Source organism: Choloepus didactylus, chromosome 3 (assembly GCF_015220235.1).
Source record: "Choloepus didactylus isolate mChoDid1 chromosome 3, mChoDid1.pri, whole genome shotgun sequence".
NCBI classification, from domain to species: domain Eukaryota; kingdom Metazoa; phylum Chordata; class Mammalia; order Pilosa; family Megalonychidae; genus Choloepus; species Choloepus didactylus.
Window position 1 is genome coordinate 211,051,234 of NC_051309.1, and position 19,791 is coordinate 211,071,024.

Genomic DNA, 19,791 nt, shown 5'->3' on the forward strand with positions numbered 1-19,791 from the left:
CCATGGGCATATGAGAGGTTAGAACTTTGTGAAATATGAATACTTGGTCTTTAAAAACAACGACAATAATATTTACCCAAAGTATTAGGTTTGCAGTCACTCTCTTTTGTGAGGTTTTATAAATGCGTAACGTATGATACTGGCTTGTGTATCTGACACTTCAGGCTGAATGTAATCAATAGTGAGTAAGTAAGCATATATGAAGGAAACAGAAAAGGAATAAGCTTATTTCTTTAAAAGCAATATCATAAAGCAAGGCTGTCTGGTTTTATTCCTTTTGGCAGATCATTTGAAATAACTTGATGCTCAGCCCATGGATTTGAAAATGTTTTTAAAGCACAATCTCAGGGCATCCAGTTAATCCAAAGACAAATTGTTTCTGAAACTATTGCTGATAGGTCAAGAATATCTGCAGGGTATACTGCTTTATCCAACATTAATTTCAAATAGCTGGAAAATATCAAGATATATTTTCTGTAAGCCTTTGGGGAGGTGTTATTTCACTGGTTCCTACTGATTTCATTATTATTAACCCTTAAAACTCATTGCATGTACAATGTATAAGCTGACTCTATGCCTGCCAGATAGAAAAACCATAATCTTTGTCCTTGAGGATGCTGTCGCTGAGATATGAAAGACGATCATGCATATGTGAATACAGAGATGCAAAGAACATCATCCTGCCAAATACAACATTGATTTAAGAGAAGGGAACTGCATAAGCAAACACATTGGAAGAGTAATTAAGGGGACTTTGAGTCTTCTCATCTGTCAGATTTTTCCATTTTCTGGAATATTTTGAAGAGGACTGCATAGAATAATCACTAATATTTCTGGGATTCTATTTTAAATTACAAGTAGGATTTTACAATAAATAACACTCAAATATTAACAAAGCTCTATAGCATTTTTTTTTAGATATGATATATAGTAAGGATCAGCTCTGTTTGTTAGCAAATATTATGAAGCCTATTAATCACAATAGAACTTTATGATGACAACAGTTCTGTAATTCCTTAAATCTGGCAGAGTTTCATTAAATGTTTTAGACTACAGGGACAATGGGAGGACATTGAAGTAATAATAACAAAGTATTCTGAAGAAATTAACAGATCTCAAAAATATTTTTAATTTAATCTCAAAATTAATCAGTCTTTGAGGAAACAGGGCTAGCTCTTTCCATTTTACTTACTAACGTGTTTAGCCAAATGCAAGTTCTGATTACTAAAATAACTTATCTAATGTAAGCTTAATTGATTGATTCTTTGAACAAGTTAATCCAATAAACCAATTATTTTGCCATATTAAAGAGAATGTCTCTGTAATAGTAACAAGCTATTTAAGTAACTAGCCATTTAAGTATTTAGACCCCTACAGAATTAAAGAAATCAGGGACATTATCCTGCTCCCTATCCTTTGGTGGCTTGGAAATTTAAGGGAATAAGAAAAAAATGCCATAAACTAAATAAAATTGCTGATTCAGGCAATCATCATATTCATCCCACTGCTAAGCAAAGCTCCCAACCTGCTACCCTTGAACTGACACCCCTCAGGCTTCTGTCATGACATGTCTTCTTTTTGGGGTCTGCTATTGGTAGTCCTTTTAAAGCTGATTCTACCTGCATAAATATCTAGACAGATAGGAAGAGGGCAACATAAGCCAAAAATGATTATTTGCCTCAGAAGTACTAAGCCTGAGTCTGTTACATCCCTGAATATATTTTGCTTCTAAAGAACCATCTAGCTGTAATTCCCATGGTTCTTTTTTTTTTTTTCCACCCAATACCCTACCCAAACCTAACATCTCATACAAGACAGGAAATTTGGAAGATTCCTAATACTAGTTGTCTTGATTTGAACACACAAGAATAGTAAAGAGTCATGCCCAAATAATTATATGGTCAATGACAAGGTTTAGCTACAGCTATAACCAAAAATATATGTCTATATTATAAATATTTGTCTATATTGTAGGAAATTCAAAATAAGTAGCCATGGTCATTTAAGAAAATATACATTCTTGTGAAGGCTTTGTTCAAAAGATAGTAAAAGAGAAAGAATTTTGAAAGGAAATATTGGCAACAATATAGCTTGTTGCAGCAGTAGATTAATGGTCCTATGCAAGGAAAACTGGCCACTGTACAAACCAAAAACCTGTTGCTCAATTCTTTTCCCACTTTTTACCAGACTCAGAAATATTTTTCCAAAAATATTCTCATATTCATTGGAAAATTGTGAACATGCATCAGCATTCATTGGTGAACATTTCTTTTTCTTTGCACTTTACTCCAGAACATGTATATTGAATATTCATGTAAAATGCTTTCCTGGCATTAAGTCAGTATCTTCCCCATGAAGAGCCCATTGATGATACAGAATAGAGCGACCCTTCCCCTTTAAATAGAAAACTGACTATTATTCAGAGTCCTCTTTGTCACACTGAAGAACAGGGAACTTTTTATTTTTTTCCAAGAAATGGCCTTTCAATTCCAATAACAACATGTTCTGTTCCTCAGGAAATAAGAGAAGACCGAGATAGGACACGGCTAGACTCTATGGTGCTGCTAATTATGAAACTGGACCAACTCGATCAGGACATCGAGAACGCTCTCAGCAGCAGCTCCTCTCCATCCAGCACACCGACGAACCTGCGGCGGCACGTCCCTGTGAGCTTCCTACTTTCCACTTTTTTTCCCCGAAGAGAATGGTATCTCTGTACTTTATACAGTCCTTCTTGCAAATTAAACATCTTTGATGGCAGGGTCTACTAATATGTGACACTGATGGTTTCCCATAAAGATCATTGAAATAATTCTCTGTTTCATGCAGAGAGTCAAAGTATGTGATTCAAAAGAAAATGTGTTATCATTAGACAGAAAGGTTACCTTGGGAAATTATACTTTCTGGCGATCAAATCCTCTTTGTTGTAGTTTCCCTAATTATCAGAGTCCTCTGATATTATATAAACCCCATTAGCAAGTACTATGTGTTTTTTGTTTAGTGATTAATCCCAGTGTCTCACAAATTTGCATGCATGTAGAAGATGCTTAATACATATCTGTTGTGTGGATGGATGGATGGATAGATGGATGGATGGATGGATGGATGGATGGATGGATGGATGGACAGGTGGATGCTGGTGGAACTAACACAGCACACTACAAGAAATAATTTAGATGAGAATAACAGGAACATTCTAAAATTCACTCAGAATAAGTAGGACAGAGGTGAGAGTTTTATTCTACCATGCATTAATTTCATGTAAGACAGACCCTCCCTTTGAGATTCTTAGGCTCAAAATAAAATTTGGAAGACCAAGACTGACTATATACTATATGTATTTAATATTAGCTTCATATGAAATGGCTTAGTTTGTGCAAATCCAGCAAATGTGATGGTAGAGCTTATTTTTAATTAAGCCATGAAGTCCTTTTCAATTCAGTTATTGCCTATGTTATACATTAAAACACACATTAAGTCAAGAAATTATGTATTTACCTAAGATCAAAGAGGTAGAAGTTTTCATGTATATAAATTTGAGAATCCAACTAAAATAGAACTATTCCATATCAAATTCCACCATTGATTCTGAAGTTATTCAAGAATGATTCTGACTGTGGGGTAGAATATTTCAAAGTAAATAAATAGATTAAAATATAGCTGTCTCTTAGTATGTGCTTGGTACTATTCCAAGTGTTTTACATATGGTAACACATTTATTGTTCACAGAGTTTTTCAGATTAGTTAAAGGCATAGAGAAATCAGTAATTTCATGTGCCAGAGGTGGGATACACACCCAGCCAGTCTTGATACACAGCCATGGCATTTAGCTGCTACACCATACTCCTATTCTAGATGATTGTAATTGGGATGTTAATAGCTTGAGAAAAATTTTAAAATAATAATTAAAAATGGATAAGTATGAAATTAAATACTTCAACCTAGAAAGCCAGTAGAAATGGAATTTTTGTTCTTGTTTGTAACCTTCAGGATAATTTTTTCTTATCCCTCAGGATTCATACAATGAAGTCTTCCTTAAATCTTCTCTCTTTCCAGACAGAATCAATTACTTCTTTTCTGGTGCCACCATAGTGTCTTGCACATACTTTAGTTTTAGCATATATGACAGGCATCCAAATGAAGGAAATGCAATCAAAGTAATCTCCTGAAGACCAATATTAAAGCATGTTTTAAATATTTTTACATATGGAGGATGTATAGAGGCTCCATACTCATTTTCATCAACCTTCTTAAGGCCAGGAATCCATCTTTGTCACTGGGAGGTACTTAGTATTTCTTTGCCATTAATGTAGGCCTGGGGTCATGTTTCTCTTTAAACCTGTTCTGGTGTGAATTGCAAATCTCTCCTTATCTTTTTAATCTTCCCCCCTTTTTTCTCTACTGTCAGCTATCATAGATCCCCTCTATTTAGGAGACAAGACACAGCCCAGATTTCTGCTAAATACAACCCCATCTTGTCTCCATCCCAGAAAGCAAGATAGCCTTTAGCCGACTTGATTGTGTACTGAATGGTAAAGGTGAAACAAAAACAGGAGCTAGGATGGGCAGTGATTTTAAGATTTGCGTACATCTACATCTTCTGCCTCCATTTAAACTGTAAACTCGATTTTATGTTACATGTACTGTCTCATGAAATATCACCCCACCGTTGCTGAACAACTGTTGGTTCTGTAAATAAAGATCTTTTTCTAAGCTCTCAGCTCACTCTATACTTTCAGAAGACAAAATAATACAGTGGGAAAGTTCAGAACTTTGGAGTCTGACAAATTTGGGTTCAAATGCCAGCTCTATAACTGACTGCCTGGAAACACATGAAAAATATTTAATTTCTCCTCTTCAGGCTCATGTGAAAACGGAGATACTGCTTCCTAACTAATGGCTTATTGAGGGAAGTAAATTAAGGAACACATGTGTAACACGGATCTGGTACAGAGTACAGGTTTAGTAATTGTTAATTCCCTTTCCTTCCCCCTCTGTACTCACTTACACCAGGCACTGGGCTAAAGATGAGTAAGGCAAATCCCACAAACCTCAAAATTCTTTTTGGTCTTTATGTTTTTCTAGGTCATCTCTTGCTCTTTATTTGCGTTCCTTGGTATTTAAAAGCTACTTTTGACGTGCTCTCATCAGCAGTTTTCCCACAGGTACTTTCCAATCCTTTTGATAATTGCCCTATGGACTAATGGGATTATAACAGTACAATTATGATCTTAGGATCCACCAAGGAGCACCGTCCCAGCTCCAGAGGAGAAAGTCCCTCTGTCTCTTCCTCCTACTCCACAGTGAATTTATAGTTTAGCAGAGAGGACAAAACATACAATGAAATAGAGACCCCCAGTTTGAGATAATTATGAGAAAATGGCATAATGAGTCCTATATGTAATAAAGAGTATAAAGAATAATAAATCCTGGAGACTTTAAGAATGGCTTTAAGGAGAAAAAATATTAAAATAAAGGCAGAGATCCAGGTTTTATGGAGGCTACCTCAATAGAGCTTTACACGTTGGTTGTACCTCAGTAGTCACCACAGCTCAGGGTCTGGTTTTCCCTTTGAAGCTTAAAAACTTGAGTTTGTCCCAAACACCCACAGAGTGCCAGTCTCTTAGAGCTGGATAACTGTAGCCATTTTCACAGGATGAGGGGGCGGGGGAGTGAGGGAAGAAGAAAAAGACAGTAATATTTACTGAGCATTTTTTCTTTATATGTGATCTCATTTATCTTCTTGACAACCTTAAAATTAGAAACCTGAGCTTCAGAGAGGATGAGTAACTTTCCTAAGGTCACACGGGTGGTGGGATTTACACCCACATGCCGGACTCCAAAGTTCATGCTCATTCTACCACATTATTGCCTTCCCAAGGTGCAGATTACTCATTCACCATGAGATCGGTACTATTTCTGGAAGCAGAATACCCTTCTCTGACATTCAGGGCATTTCCTTCCCCATAACAAGGTATTTTGAAGTTTGATTTACTAATTGTTTTTGAGTAAACATGTAATTGAGGAGAAATTGATAATGTCTTTGGGTATTTCATCCATGTGATAGAGAAGTTTAAGAGACATGTGGACCAGAACCACGTCCTTACCTGTAATTGGGCCTCTAGTACTGTTGTACCATATTTGTATGTCTCCCTGGACATTCTCCCATTTTCACCTGAGTTTTCATGTTAGCCCTGCCACAGAGTCTGACTTCAGTGTTTCTAAACCAAAATCTGTTCTAGTTTGCTAATGCTGCTGGAATGCAAAACACCAGAGATGGATTGGCTTTTATAAAAGGGGGTTTATTTGGTTACACAGTTACAGTCTTAAGGCCATAAAGTGTCCAAGGTAACACATCAGCAATTGGGTACCTTCACTGGAGGATGGCCAATGGTGTCTGGAGAACCTCTGTTAGATGGGAAGGCACGTGGCTGGCGTCTGCTCCAAAGTTCTGGTTTCAAAATGGCTTTCTCCCAGGACATTCCTCTCTAGGCTGCAGTTCCTCAAAAATGTCACTCTTAGTAGCACTTGGGGTATTTGTCCTCTCTTAGCTTCTCTGCAGCAAGAGTCTACTTTCAAAGGCCATCTTCAAACTGTCTCTCATCTGCAGCTCCTGTGCTTTCTTCAAAGTGTCCCTCTTGGCTGTAGCTTCCCTTCAAAACAACACTCACAGCTGCACTAAGTTCCCTCTGCCCATCAGCTCATTTATATGGCTCTGCTGATCAAAGCCCACCCAAAATGGGTGGGGCCATGCCTCCATGGAAATATCCAATCAGAGTCATCACCCACAGCTGGGTGGGGCGCATCTCCAAAGAAACACTGGCTTTGTCATCTACCCAGTGATGATGATAATATCTTCCACATAAGATTGGGAACACTAAAGGAGATAAATGCTACAAAATGCATGATCTATAGCATATAAACCACAGTCAATGGTAGATTAGTAAAACTCATTTCATTTGGTAAAGCCTGTCACATCTGAGAACCATTGTATGATGAAAAAATGCAAATGAATCTTGTTATTCACCTAGTCAAATCAATAACAGAAAAAACTAATGCAAAAGATGTCTGATATATGTAAAGAACAAATGTAAATGGCTTATAAATTACCTACTACTTATGACTACCCCGTCAATGTTGATTCTTACATATAAACATATAATAAGGTGTATAAAGAACAATAAATCCTGGAGTCAATTTAAAACTTTGACGAATCATATTTTTATTAGGTGAAAATGTAGTTTGCTTTTTCCAGGCCAAAAGAGAGGAAAAAAAAAAAAAGATGGCCCCTTTTGTGAAATCACTCAGGGCATGAGAAATGTGGTAAGAGTTATCTGTTTTACACACACATATTTTAAAACTTTAAAACATAGTAGCACTTTTCATATTCATTAACATTGTGTATTTCAATTGTACCCTTCCAAATGGAGAAAATTTAGTCTCAATGCTATTGGTGATTTATGTTTTCATAGCAGAAACTATAAAACCACTTCTATTGTGAGGACTAAGAAAGGAGAGATATTGATATTTCTTAATGTAGTTCTTTCCTAAAACAGTATTTAGTGAGCATGTTCTATGTACAAAGTTCTGAGAGATATCACCGGACAACTCAGATGAATTTCCTGCTCTTTTGAAGTACAGATTGTAGTAGAGATAGATAGACCAGGATTAGAAAAAGATGAATGAATAGGTGGATGGACAGATTAGATGGATGAATGGATGGATGGATGGATAGATAGATAGATAGACAAACATATAATTGTTTGATGGTGATAAACAGGGTAATAGATTTGCAAAATAGAAAATGATAATACTGTGGAGGTTGAAGGTTAGAAATTACTTTAGCTTGAAGTATCAAAAAAATCTCTGTAATGATAATCAAGCTGAGACTCCAAATAACAAGAAGAGGCCAGCAAAGGGAAATTCTCAGACAAGGGGCAAACAAAGGCACAGTCCCTGAGGTAGGATCTAGCCTGGTGTATTAGAAGAACTGACAAACAACCAGTATGGCTAGAACATAGTAAGAAATTAGAGAATGGCAGAGCATAAAGTCAGAGAGTTGGGATGTGGGGCAGATGATATTTGATCATGTAGATCATGGTAAAAAGTTTGAGGTTTAGAGAGAATTGACATAGCAAGATTTAACTCATAATTTTCTCAGGTTAAAATTGCAGAGTAAGTGATACTTATCTTTGCCACATTCCCCTATATACTCCCCTTACCCCTCCTTTTCCTCTGAGCTCTGCAGCATCATTAGATAGCCTTTGGGGAGGTTGCTGAGTAATTTTATCCACTCAGAAGACATTTTGACCACACAGCAGTTTCTAAGAAGACGTAATTATAGCAATATAATTTATATTTATAATACAATATTTGTGTTGCTATACAATGCATATACTGATATACAATTATAATACAATTATTAGTGGCTAACTATTGAAAATTATAATATGCACTTTGAATATATAGCTTGCTTAATCCTTGTGAACTTTACAAGAGCATGCCATTATTATACCCATTTTTAAATAAGGGAATTGTTTTACACAGGACAAAGCATAATCCCTGCCCTCAAATAATTCATGGCTCTTTAGATAGAGGCTTAAACTAAATGATCCCGGGCCACTGAGGTAGACGTCAACATGGAGGTCTAAGGAGAACACAGAAGAAAGTGAGGTGAAGAGAAATGAGAACCCTTTTGACACCCACAAGGACACTGTGAGGAAGTCTGGGCAGCACTGAGTTGCCTGAAGGGTGATAACCTGAGTTGCTCAAGATCACACCGCAGACAAGGGGTGTCTGTGGACTTCTACTGCCAAACTTCACTGCAGTGCCCTACCTAGCTCCCACTACTGCCCTTCCAATTCACAATAAGCTGCTAAATTACCAAAATAGTATGTTACCTCTTTCTTAAATATTTGCATCTTAGAAGAGGACCCTCCGAAAAATACAATTGTTATCACAAAACAGTGCATAATTGTGGGTGACATGACAGTGGGGGTGGGAGGAGAGAGAAAGTCATGCAGGGAAGATGCACATGCCCTTTATAGCAAAGCATTTTTTTTTTTTTAATAGGATATGGAATCAGGATCTGAAAGTGGGGCTGATACCATTTCAGTAAATCAGATACAAATAAATCTGTCTTCTAACACCGAGTCTGCTGACCTACCATCTCCCACCCCAGTGACCATCTCTGGAACCAAACCCAAGGCTATGGTAAGTTGTAAATAGCAGCTAGTCTGAACTTGCAAATGTTGATGAACATCAGGTAAGAGTTGCTGTCTCATCCATTACATATAGATGAAATGCTCTTGAAGTCTTTGCTGCAGTGACTTGATAGTATTTAAGTATAACCTTAGAAACATGGTTTTTTAAAATAAATGATGATAACTCAAGTGCTTTACCAAAACAGGTCACAGATCCGTAACTATCCAGAACGTGATAATTGCATTTTGTTACCAGATACACAGAGCTTTAAAGAACTAGGAGTATAAATTCTGAAGATGGCTTTCCCTGTATTATTATCCTATCCAGTATTATCACCAGTTATTTGACCTTGAAAAAAATTGTCTTTCTAAGCTTCGGTGTACATATATATAAAATTATCCACAGCATACATTTTCTGTAGGCGTTAAATGATGTAGCACATGTAAAGCACTTAGTGAAATCTTTGGCATAGACTAAGTAAAAAATCAATGTAAGCTCCTGTCATTATTATTATCATGCTTCATAAACTTTACAGATACTACCAAAACAAATGAAAAAGAGACTCATTTACTATGTGGAATAACAGAGCATGGTTTCCATTGTGAATAAAAGACATTTTCCATTTACATAAAAAGTTGACCTGAATCAGGAAAGCAGTATTTGAGTCTAAAAGGTAATATTTATGGAGGAATTAATTACTACTTCAAATATCTAAAGTCACAGTAGTTCCAAAATAACCTTTACTGGTTTAGTAAAAATCATAGTATGATATTATTTTTTAAATGCCCATGTTGGCTTAAGACAGAGAAACAAGTTTGGATGGCTTGCTCACCTGACTTTAAAATGAAAGGCAAAGGTAAGTCTGAAGTAGGAATCAATGCTCTGAATTTGAAACAGGTTAGATTGCTGCAATTCCAAGAAGAATGAAAATGTATCATTTAAATCACAGATATGCCAGCTACTGTCTAAACTCAGACTTCAATATTTAAAAAGAAATTAAATCTTCTATTAATTACATTGATAGCATTTTTGATGGAATAAACATTTATTGAGCACCTATTACATGCTGGGCACTATGCTAGATGAAAAAGACTCAGAAAGGAATAAAACGTATTCTCTGTTTTTAAACAGCTTACAGTCTAGCAAAGGGAGATAAGCATGTAAAGAGCGAAATGCAATGAAATGCTGTAAGCAGTATGATAATTCTGTCTATAGTGGGAATAGGAGGAACCAACCACAGACTGAATAATGCTATTTGGGGGTGTACTGAAAAATTACGGTCAAAAATAATGTGTACCAATGTTCAGATTGCAGTGAAATAGTGTGCTTCTTTTTCCATAGTGGTTAAAGAAGGTTAATGCAAAATTAAAGTATAAAACCTGAGGTTCTCATATTACCACATTCTCATTAAGGAAAAGGATAAGGACCTCTCAATAGTTTTAACTTGAAAGTTGTGAGAATCATTGGAATTTGAGCATCAGGGAGAGGTAGGAGGCTGACATGTAAGAATGAAGTAGAAAGGAAGGTTAATTCACTTTTTAAAGGAACTAGTAGTATCCTGCAGAGCAGCTCTTTTCACCCTATTCTATGTTAATCATGTATTCTAAAATAATTACCACTGGTATCCACTATTTCTCCCTTGGAACATACAGATTTTAATGTGCAGTCACCTTATAATTTATAACACTTTACACAACTGTGTGTGCAGTTCTATAGACTTTCCTCAATACCCCCATGTTTACATATACAGCCAGTATATAATTACATACAGATATGTGCATATGTTTTATGGTAACCCTCTTCAGTTAAGTTTTAGAATGAAAAATGTAAAACTGTCAGTTTTCCTAGGATTTTAATCCCTTACAGTATTTTGTGACATACTCTTTCTTCAAATTTTTCATGGTTACCAAATCAGTTGACCAAAATATCATTGCACAGGCACAATTAAGAAATACTAAAAAATAATTTTTGAACAGAAAGAGTATTTCATGTACCCCAAGTCAAATATTTATTGTTGACTTGGAAATAAAATGGGTTGTGAATATGTATCCAGCTGTTCCAGTATGATTTGTTATCTGGGAAGCACAATCACAATCGGTGAACAGTGAGAATCCATGTGGTAGACTTGTTCCAAACACCATATTCCACTTCAAGACAACCAAAAGATGCATAACACAGTGTGACTCACACTACAAGTGGGGAGAGACAACTGGACATGCAACTCTGTCCAGCTTCTGAAATATAAGTTAGTAAAATCCTCTAACAAGCTAAATTACCCATAGAGAAAGACTCCACTGTCAAAGGCTTTCAGGAACTTTCTTAAAAGATATGGCCAATAATGAAAGTAGCTTGAAAAATGACTATTATTTGGGAAGGGTGAAGGGAGTTTTAATTTCTGTTTGCGTTTTATTTTTTTGTTGTTATCGGTGGTGTATACTCCCTTTTTACTACCATTTGAAAGTAAGTCATGAGCTATGGATCAATTTTATGTTTTCAATTGTTTCTGGGTTGAATTATAAGAATAAAGAACTTTATCTGTTTTCTGAGAGATTTTTAGAATGCTCCTCACTTTGGAGCTTGGGGAATAGATGATGTGTAACAACAGTGTGGATATTTCTGTGAAAAGAAAGAAAATCCAAGCATCTTTCAGAGTCATCCTTTTCAGCAGGAACTAAAAATTCAATTTTAAGGTCAAGTGGAATTTTCCAGAACACTTACTTGACACAACCACTTATAATGAACTAGCCCTCCACTTCATAATATCACATTTTCACAGAATGCTAACTGTCCTTTCAAATTATTTCATTTTGCATTTGGTTTCCTGCTGTGAAATCTATTTATAATGGTGACTAACTACCACAAATATTTGGTTTTCTTTTTGTATGTAAGGTCTCTGGGTTTGTAAGTGCTTATTTTGCAATAAGATTTCTTCTTTTCAATTTATTATTAGAATGGGACCAATGAGTAGTCTTCAGATTTTTCATAAATGCTATGTATACATCATGTTGAATATTAAGCATTAAAGTAGATTTCTGTGATGTATTTCACACAAAAATGAAAAAGTTAAGGGTTAAATAATCTGCTGCCATGCAACAGATTAGGTAAAAAAGAGAGACCTACTGCTTCATTGCATGAAGCTCATCAACTTCTCTCCAAACTCTGTCTTTTTCCTTGAAACAGTCTCATCATAACTTTCATATGAGACACTCCACAAACAACCCGTGGTAGTTATATCACTTGATATGAAGTGCTTTCTTTCATTATAGAGAAAAATACTGATATCTCTCTGTCCTTGGTTGGTGGCAACTTGAATCATCCGTTTATTAATTAATATAGCATACTACAAGAAAGATTTTAAAGCTGGGCACTAAAACCTCAGCAATTTATCGATGTTGTTCCTAAAGATACCTCTAAGTTTAGGTGTTCATTTAATCACTATTAATCATGCAGTTATTTAAAAGAGACCAAGCTCCAGCTAAAAAGGAAATCAGAATATTTTATTTGTAAAATAAGTAACTGGAGGAACAAGGAAAATCTAACATTCAGCTGTGTAGAACAACAGAGAACATCATTAAGAGCTGTACAAATATATATGTCTTTAACTTAGTCTAAGTGCTTCCCAACCCCCTCCCCTCCGGCAAAAAAAAAACCCTTTAGTTGCTTTGTGAAAGAGAATTCTAGTACCTGTGGTGAGACTTCAATCATTTGGACATGACAGAGACCACTACTGTACAGAGCAGCTTGGAATATAACCTAAACTACTTACGGAATTTGGGGAGAGATTGTAATTTATATCCAAACATATTGCATACTAGAATAATAAAATAATCTATTTGAAAATATCAAATACAGCGTAGATTACTAACCTTCAATATTTGCAGTTGCTGTAAGGTGAAAAAGGCAAATAGGTCTTATTCCAAGTTCAAGATGGCAACAGTAGCTCTAATTCCACAGATTGAATATACAGCTAATCTTTTGATAATTGTTATCAAAGTAGAGATGAGAGAAGAGGGGAGAAAATCATCAGCTCTTGAGGGGCAGGAGCTAAAGGTAGGCAGAAAGACACCTAGCAGAGACAGACAACTCCTTTCCTGAGTGGTTAAAATAGATCCTGTCTTGAGATGTAAGCCAAGAAACCCCAAGGATTGTAGCAAGCTACAGGCTTTTGGGGGGAAAGCTTGGCTTTGCTAATGTCTTGATTTTGGACTTCAAGCCTCCCAAATAGTGAGATAATAAATTCCTGCTACTAAGCAAAAAGAGAAAAAAAAAAATCCTTCCTAAAGGCTGCTGGAAGATGGCCAGAATAAAGCCTTAGGAATATGTCCTGCCCTGTGATTTCATGGAATTTTGACATGATTTTAAAAAGGAAAACAAACTCCAATGCCCCAGTTAACCTGATATTTTAGCCACTTCAACTGACAGTTCCAAAAGTTCCATGGTCAGTCTAACCTATTGCTGGAAGAGAAAAATCTCTCAATGTGAACCCCAAAACACAACTGTTTATGCTATGGTTGATTTAGTGAGATACTTACATACAATCTATTATTTTTATCCCCTCTGGCATGATAGAAGTGAATAGTAATTTTCTTGTCTGGCTTCACTTGTCCTCCCTTAGTGGATGCAAAAGAAAAAAGGAGGGTGACAACTGTGTAGGAATTTTGACATAATGTTATTATAATGAATGTTATTCAATTTAAAGTCATTTAGGAAGAGAATCTTATTTCACTTTTTTCATCCCATAAGATATTGTCTAACTTACATTGTTCTTAAAATTACCAACTTATATTTTCACCACCACATATATAAGAACCATATTTGTCACTCATAGTTTTTCTGTGAATATGGAGCAAAACCTGGTAAAAGAAGAGGCAACCGGGATATGAGCTTTAGGAACACTCCAAAGTTTTAGCCTGGTAATTATTACAGAGAAAATTATTTTCTGAATATGAAACAATAATATCAAAAATAAAAAGAACAAGCATTTATAGAGTGCATACCATGTGACGAATACTATACTATGAACTTGTAAAGCATATTTTATCGAACCCTCACAAAAGCCCTTTGAGGTAATGCTGTTGTTACAGCTCATAGATGAGGAAACAGAGATTCATAGAGGCTCACCCAAGTTGCTGCTGCACCCAGATCTTCCATGCTCATGAACACTGCTTTCTACAGAGATTCACATCATAATCACCTGGTTTCAGAGCTAGTATAAATTAGTTTGGTATGTCATTTTATTGGAAGCGAAAAATCACTGACATTTGAATTCTCAAAATGCATGAGAACATTTTTACTGAACATTAAACAGCAGTGGCTGTCTCATCAGAATAGGGTATAGATAACATGCTTCTAATATCATTTTCTCACTAAAAGCTGCCAAATCATCCATCACAGATATTTTGTGTATATAATTTTTATATATAAAATATAGATCTATCAATGTGTCCTTATGTATATCTACATATGTATATAAATACATCCATTCCCTGATGTCATTTTTCAAAAGCCTATGTTGTATGCTTTACTGCATGATTGAATTTTAATGAAACCAAATTCATAATATGAAGTTCTTATGTAGTCACAGAATTAGCATTCAGAATATATTGTACTAATATATTTATAAATTTATATGAGTATTACTTAGAATAAACACAGAAACCACAAGTGTAGTTTTGTTCTTTGTTACCTGAGATGGAGTGAAATGGTATCTGTACCTGGGATAGCAAATTTGAAGTTTAGAAAGATCTGAGAAAGGGCTTCTAAAGACAAAGCCTTTTAAAAGTAGAAAAATAGAGGTTAATGGGTACTTTTTACAACCAATAATCAACTCGTAATTGCTGCTTCTTCTATAAAAGGAGGATTTCCATGTAGGGCTGCTTAAAAATAAAAATTATAAAGGCAATAAAATATAGTTTTGATGGAGATTTATTTATTAAAGATGTCAGGTTACGACACTGATCAATGATGAGTTAGCCACAAAAGAATTAGAAAAAGAATTCTGAACCTGAAGTTCATGAATGGATTTAGGATGGTCTCTGAAACCCCTGAAATTGTATTTAAAATTATGTATGTATGTCAGCATTTACTCATTTCTGGGAACAAGTTAATTGGCTTCATCAGATTTTCAAGACTCTGAAGGCCCCCCCTCAAAAGGTTAAGAAGTGCTACACCTAAGGGTTTTTTAAACAGTTCCATTTCAAGCACTTATCCAGTAAAGAGACCTGACGGTGAACACTCTACCAGCTTCGTTAAAAAAAATTAATATGCCTCAAGTCCATTGACAGGAATTATTTCCTTTGCATAAAGTAGGCAATGTTTCATGTACATGTGAAAACTGATCTGCTATGCAGCTATAAAAATGGCATTTATATTTGTCCCAATTATACAGCATATAAATAAAATTAAATTGATCCAAGAAAGAAAAAGAAAAACCACCATGGTTCCCCATAACAGTTTCAATGTAAACCAAATTTTGTGTCTAAATGCAATCACATATCTTATAGATATGATCATTAACCTAAAATAACTATGCGTGTGATATATTAATGGTAGGCGAAAACCCTAAAATTGATAAAAGCATGTAGTTTGGGGCATTCAAATCACATCATCTTAAAGAATCATTTAAAATTCAGTTCATAAGTGTGTCCCATGTGGCTCCACTGGGAAAGGACACTGGGATGCTTGTGCCTGGTTTCCTCTAGACTTCGCCCCATGCACCTTTTCCCTTTCCTTATTTTACTTTGTATCCCCTCACTGTAATAAATAATAAACTGTGAGAATAAAAAAAAAAAGAAACCAAAAAAAAACTCAATTCATGTTCAAAATTATAGTAATGATCCCTATTTTGTTTTACCAGGTTTTATATACTATGTTTTTGCTTATATAGTTATCAGATGGATTTTACGAAAGCTAATAATTTCCCCTAATGCTATTTGCTATTTAAATAAAATAAAGGGATAAAAGCACTGCTGTTTTTATAAATGGGAACTGCAAATACTCCTTTTTTACTTCAGTCTGAGGGGAAAAAAATGCGAGGTAATATATAAAATTGGCTAAAATGTAAATAGTTATTTCATAATGTCATATGATATTATTGGCTTTCCTATCCTAAGTAGAATATTCAGGATAGCTAAGGAAAAAATGATACACAGAATTTTCAAAGAAAGTTTAGTCAATCTTTTCTGAAACATCAAAAATTTGAATTAGTATAGTATACAATTAACAAATTGAAACAAAAATGTAATGGTCTTAGAAAAATGCCTTTGATTATAATGATTTTGAATGTGGCGATTTTATTTTGACATAGCTAAGCAGTAATATAAGAGTATGTGGATTTTTAAAGAAATATTTGTCTCTGTTCATCAAGATCTTCTTTGATTATTAGTAAGAAAATTAAGGCAAAGTTTAGAGCTTTTTAAAGAAAAGCTGAGCCACCAGAGAACTGGGGAAAAAATGTTTCTAAAAAGGAAATCTTTCTATGATTATTATAATGAAATACTTCTTAGAATTCTATGATTCTAAAGCATTGAGCATTCCATCCACAAGTACTATATTTTAAAGTAATAAATATGTAATTCATTAATCTTGGACTTAGAAAAATAGCAACATTTGTAGGGCCATTTGCTTTTATTTTTAAAATAAATTCAGAATTCTCTCATTTCTTATGTTTTAAGATATTGACATCTGTTTTCAATCCGTTTACGCATTAACTCATGACAGTTTTGTTTGAGATGGTGTACTCAAGCTCCACAATGACCTCCTCATGTGAGACCTTTTCACTTTGAATCTGGGAGTGTCATTTTGCCAGAATAAGTGGAACTTCAACCCAGATATACTGACTGAATCCTAAACTCTGAGCAGATGGTATTTAAATAAATTTTTGAGTTGGCACAACTTTTTTTTCCTTCATTGTCTGTGTTTAGTTTTTAGTAATCTGGCTAATTTGATTTCTGGAGCAGAATTCCTAAAATCAAAAGAAAGGTGGGGGAAAATGGAATACATGTGAATGAATGATGGAACAATTAGAATGTAATAGAGTCTTTTAGGACAAGAAACAAACAAACAAAAGTCTTCTAGGCAACCTAAGATTCAGTCGTATGAACAGTACTTGCACATTATCTCCATTACAATGAGAAAAATTTAGTTTTTCCATGAGCTGATGTGACTTCTTGAATCCAGTTCGTATTTTCATCCAAGAGAAATAACAACTTCCAGTTATTTCTGGGCACTGTAAAATGGCAAGTCAACAGCGTGCCACATCACAGCAACCAAGAATATAATTCATCTCACCGAGCAATAATAATATGGGTAAGCCATTTTCACAGAGGACTCTCTTCATTTCAAACCTAGTTGTCTCAATGCCCTAATTACTTACTCAATATGTCCTCATTTTTTCTACTTTCCTGCTAACAGACTGATTATTAATTCTGCCCCCTGTATTTGATGGCCTCTGGACTTCACTTCTTAAAGACTGTCAAATCAGTTAAATATTTCACCAGGAATTCCATGTGAATATTCAAGAGCAGTCCCATAAAGTTTATACTGAGGGCCTTCTAGACTACAGTTTTGAGCTGGGTCCACCATGTACCAAATTCCTAAATGAAAAAATAAAAATATCAATGAACCATTTAAGTGTTTCAAAAATGACACATCTAAATATTTGGGGTCATATAGCAAAAATATAGAAGTTGGGGAATTGTCTACTTTTTATCCTCATGGTGCCTTAAGACACTATCACATGAAAAATATCTATTTTCTTGACTGTTCTAAGTATTTTGTAAGTTACATGCTAGGTTCTTTTCCTTTGAATCAGTAGTGCATACTCCTTGCACTGTTGCTTTGCTGCCTCTGCTTTTTAGTGAGTCTGTGTTCTTGCCACTGTAACGATGGGGTCTAACCCAGATGTCCTGGTTAAGTAGACTCCTTCCAAGGAAAACCAGTTGATGCTTATGAAAACGACTCGATTTGTTTCCTCTTTAGTGTAGATTGTTCTGTGTGTTTTCTTTTGCTGTTGTTGTTGCTGATTCATTTTGAATGCCCTATCATTGTACAGATACTGTCATAATTTGCTAAACAGGCCTTTACCAATTTAGTCATAATATGGGAAAAGCAGAGAATCATTCAAACAAGCAAGAAAAACAAAGCTGTTCATCCAGTGAGCTATGAATAAGATTTTCTTGGATCGATCCATAGCACAAATTTTGTTTGAATGCTGGATGAAACAAATTATAGGAGAGAGGAAAATGCTGAAGAATTTCTCCATAAGTCTAGGCAGTCTCTGATCTATGTCTCCTTCACTTGCAAGAGCATCAGGTGAAGATGCCCCTGAAACTTCCCTGCTTCTGGGGGCAATGCATTCACCCCCAAGCCTCCTCATCACTGAGTCCCCCACCCTGAAGGGACAGTGAGAAACCTAAAAGTGTGCAAGAGAGCAGATGCTGGATTACAGTCATGTGACTTAGCCCTGTATAGGGTTCTGCTAGCCTAGATCACTGCGGCTTTAATGTGGGAGGGATTCTGTACTTCAGAACTCTGAGTTTTAGATAAACGTCTCTGCCTTTTATTTTTATGTTGTTTCTATTGGGAAATAAAGTCAGAATTTTAAATAATTTGAGGGTAGATGAACACTTAGAACTCATAACTAGGAGAATGTCCATTTAAAGATATATCCTTTAAAAATATTAACAACATAATAGTTCAAGTCCTTAATTTTATTTTTGGCATTTTGTAGATATGGCATAATTGTGCAATCACTTCCTTACTTGTAATGCATTAGTAGTTTTTCTTTCTGTGTTAAATTCAATATTATACATAACACTACAAGACCAATTCTATGTAACTTTTTCTACATTCCTAATATTCCCTTCCATAGTCACATAGACCAAAAAGGAACTGCATAATTATTAAAGGACAATTTTTTATTACTAGCAATGTTAAACTTTTCACATACTCATCAGACATTTGCATATTTTATCGTAAAATATAAAGAACAATATTATTAGCTATATAATGTTTGTTTAACTGATCTATTTATGCCTTTATGAAATAATCATTTTTAATAACCAAAGCCTTTCTAATTTATAATGTAACTGAACACTAATACTATTAATATTACAAAACCCAATCCTTTTTTTTTTCAATGAAGAATTTACTATGGCTATGCATAGCCATTATGCTAAGCACTGGGATAGAATTTAAGGAGGAAAAAAAAAAATGAATGACCTGTTTGAGACCCCTGGAAACAGACTCTGGGACCAAGAATTGACTGGCGAAGGTTTGCTGTGGAGTGTTGTCGGGAGCTAGACATGGATGGAAGTGAGGAAGGCATTATGGGGCAGAGGGTAGTGCTGAATTGCATTGCAGTTACAACTGAGGCCTTGGGTCTAAAGCCAAGATGGTGCTTCAGAATGAGCTGGACCTCGGCATCCCTGCACCAGCCAATCATTGGCTTTAGGCTGCCCTGGAAAGTGATGTCACCTGAGTGAGGCAGTTCCTTGTGGCCAAGGGCATTTCCCAATGAAGAAAGCAATCACAACCACTGGCGACGACAAGACACGATGCCCAAGAGCAGAGAAAGTAGTGCATTGG

The 19,791-nt window shown here is 35.3% G+C and overlaps 1 protein-coding gene across 4 annotated transcripts in view; it reads left to right on the forward strand.

Moving 5' to 3' along the window:
- DLC1 (DLC1 Rho GTPase activating protein) overlaps positions 1–19,791 on the forward strand; it is a 438,081-nt gene that overhangs the window by 137,551 nt on the left and 280,739 nt on the right. For all 4 annotated transcript variants that reach the window (XM_037831250.1, XM_037831254.1, XM_037831255.1 and 1 more), the window contains exons 3-4: positions 2,517–2,666; positions 9,073–9,213. In XM_037831250.1, coding sequence (XP_037687178.1) covers positions 2,517–2,666; positions 9,073–9,213 — 291 coding nt within the window. The remainder of the gene's footprint in view (positions 1–2,516; positions 2,667–9,072; positions 9,214–19,791) is intronic.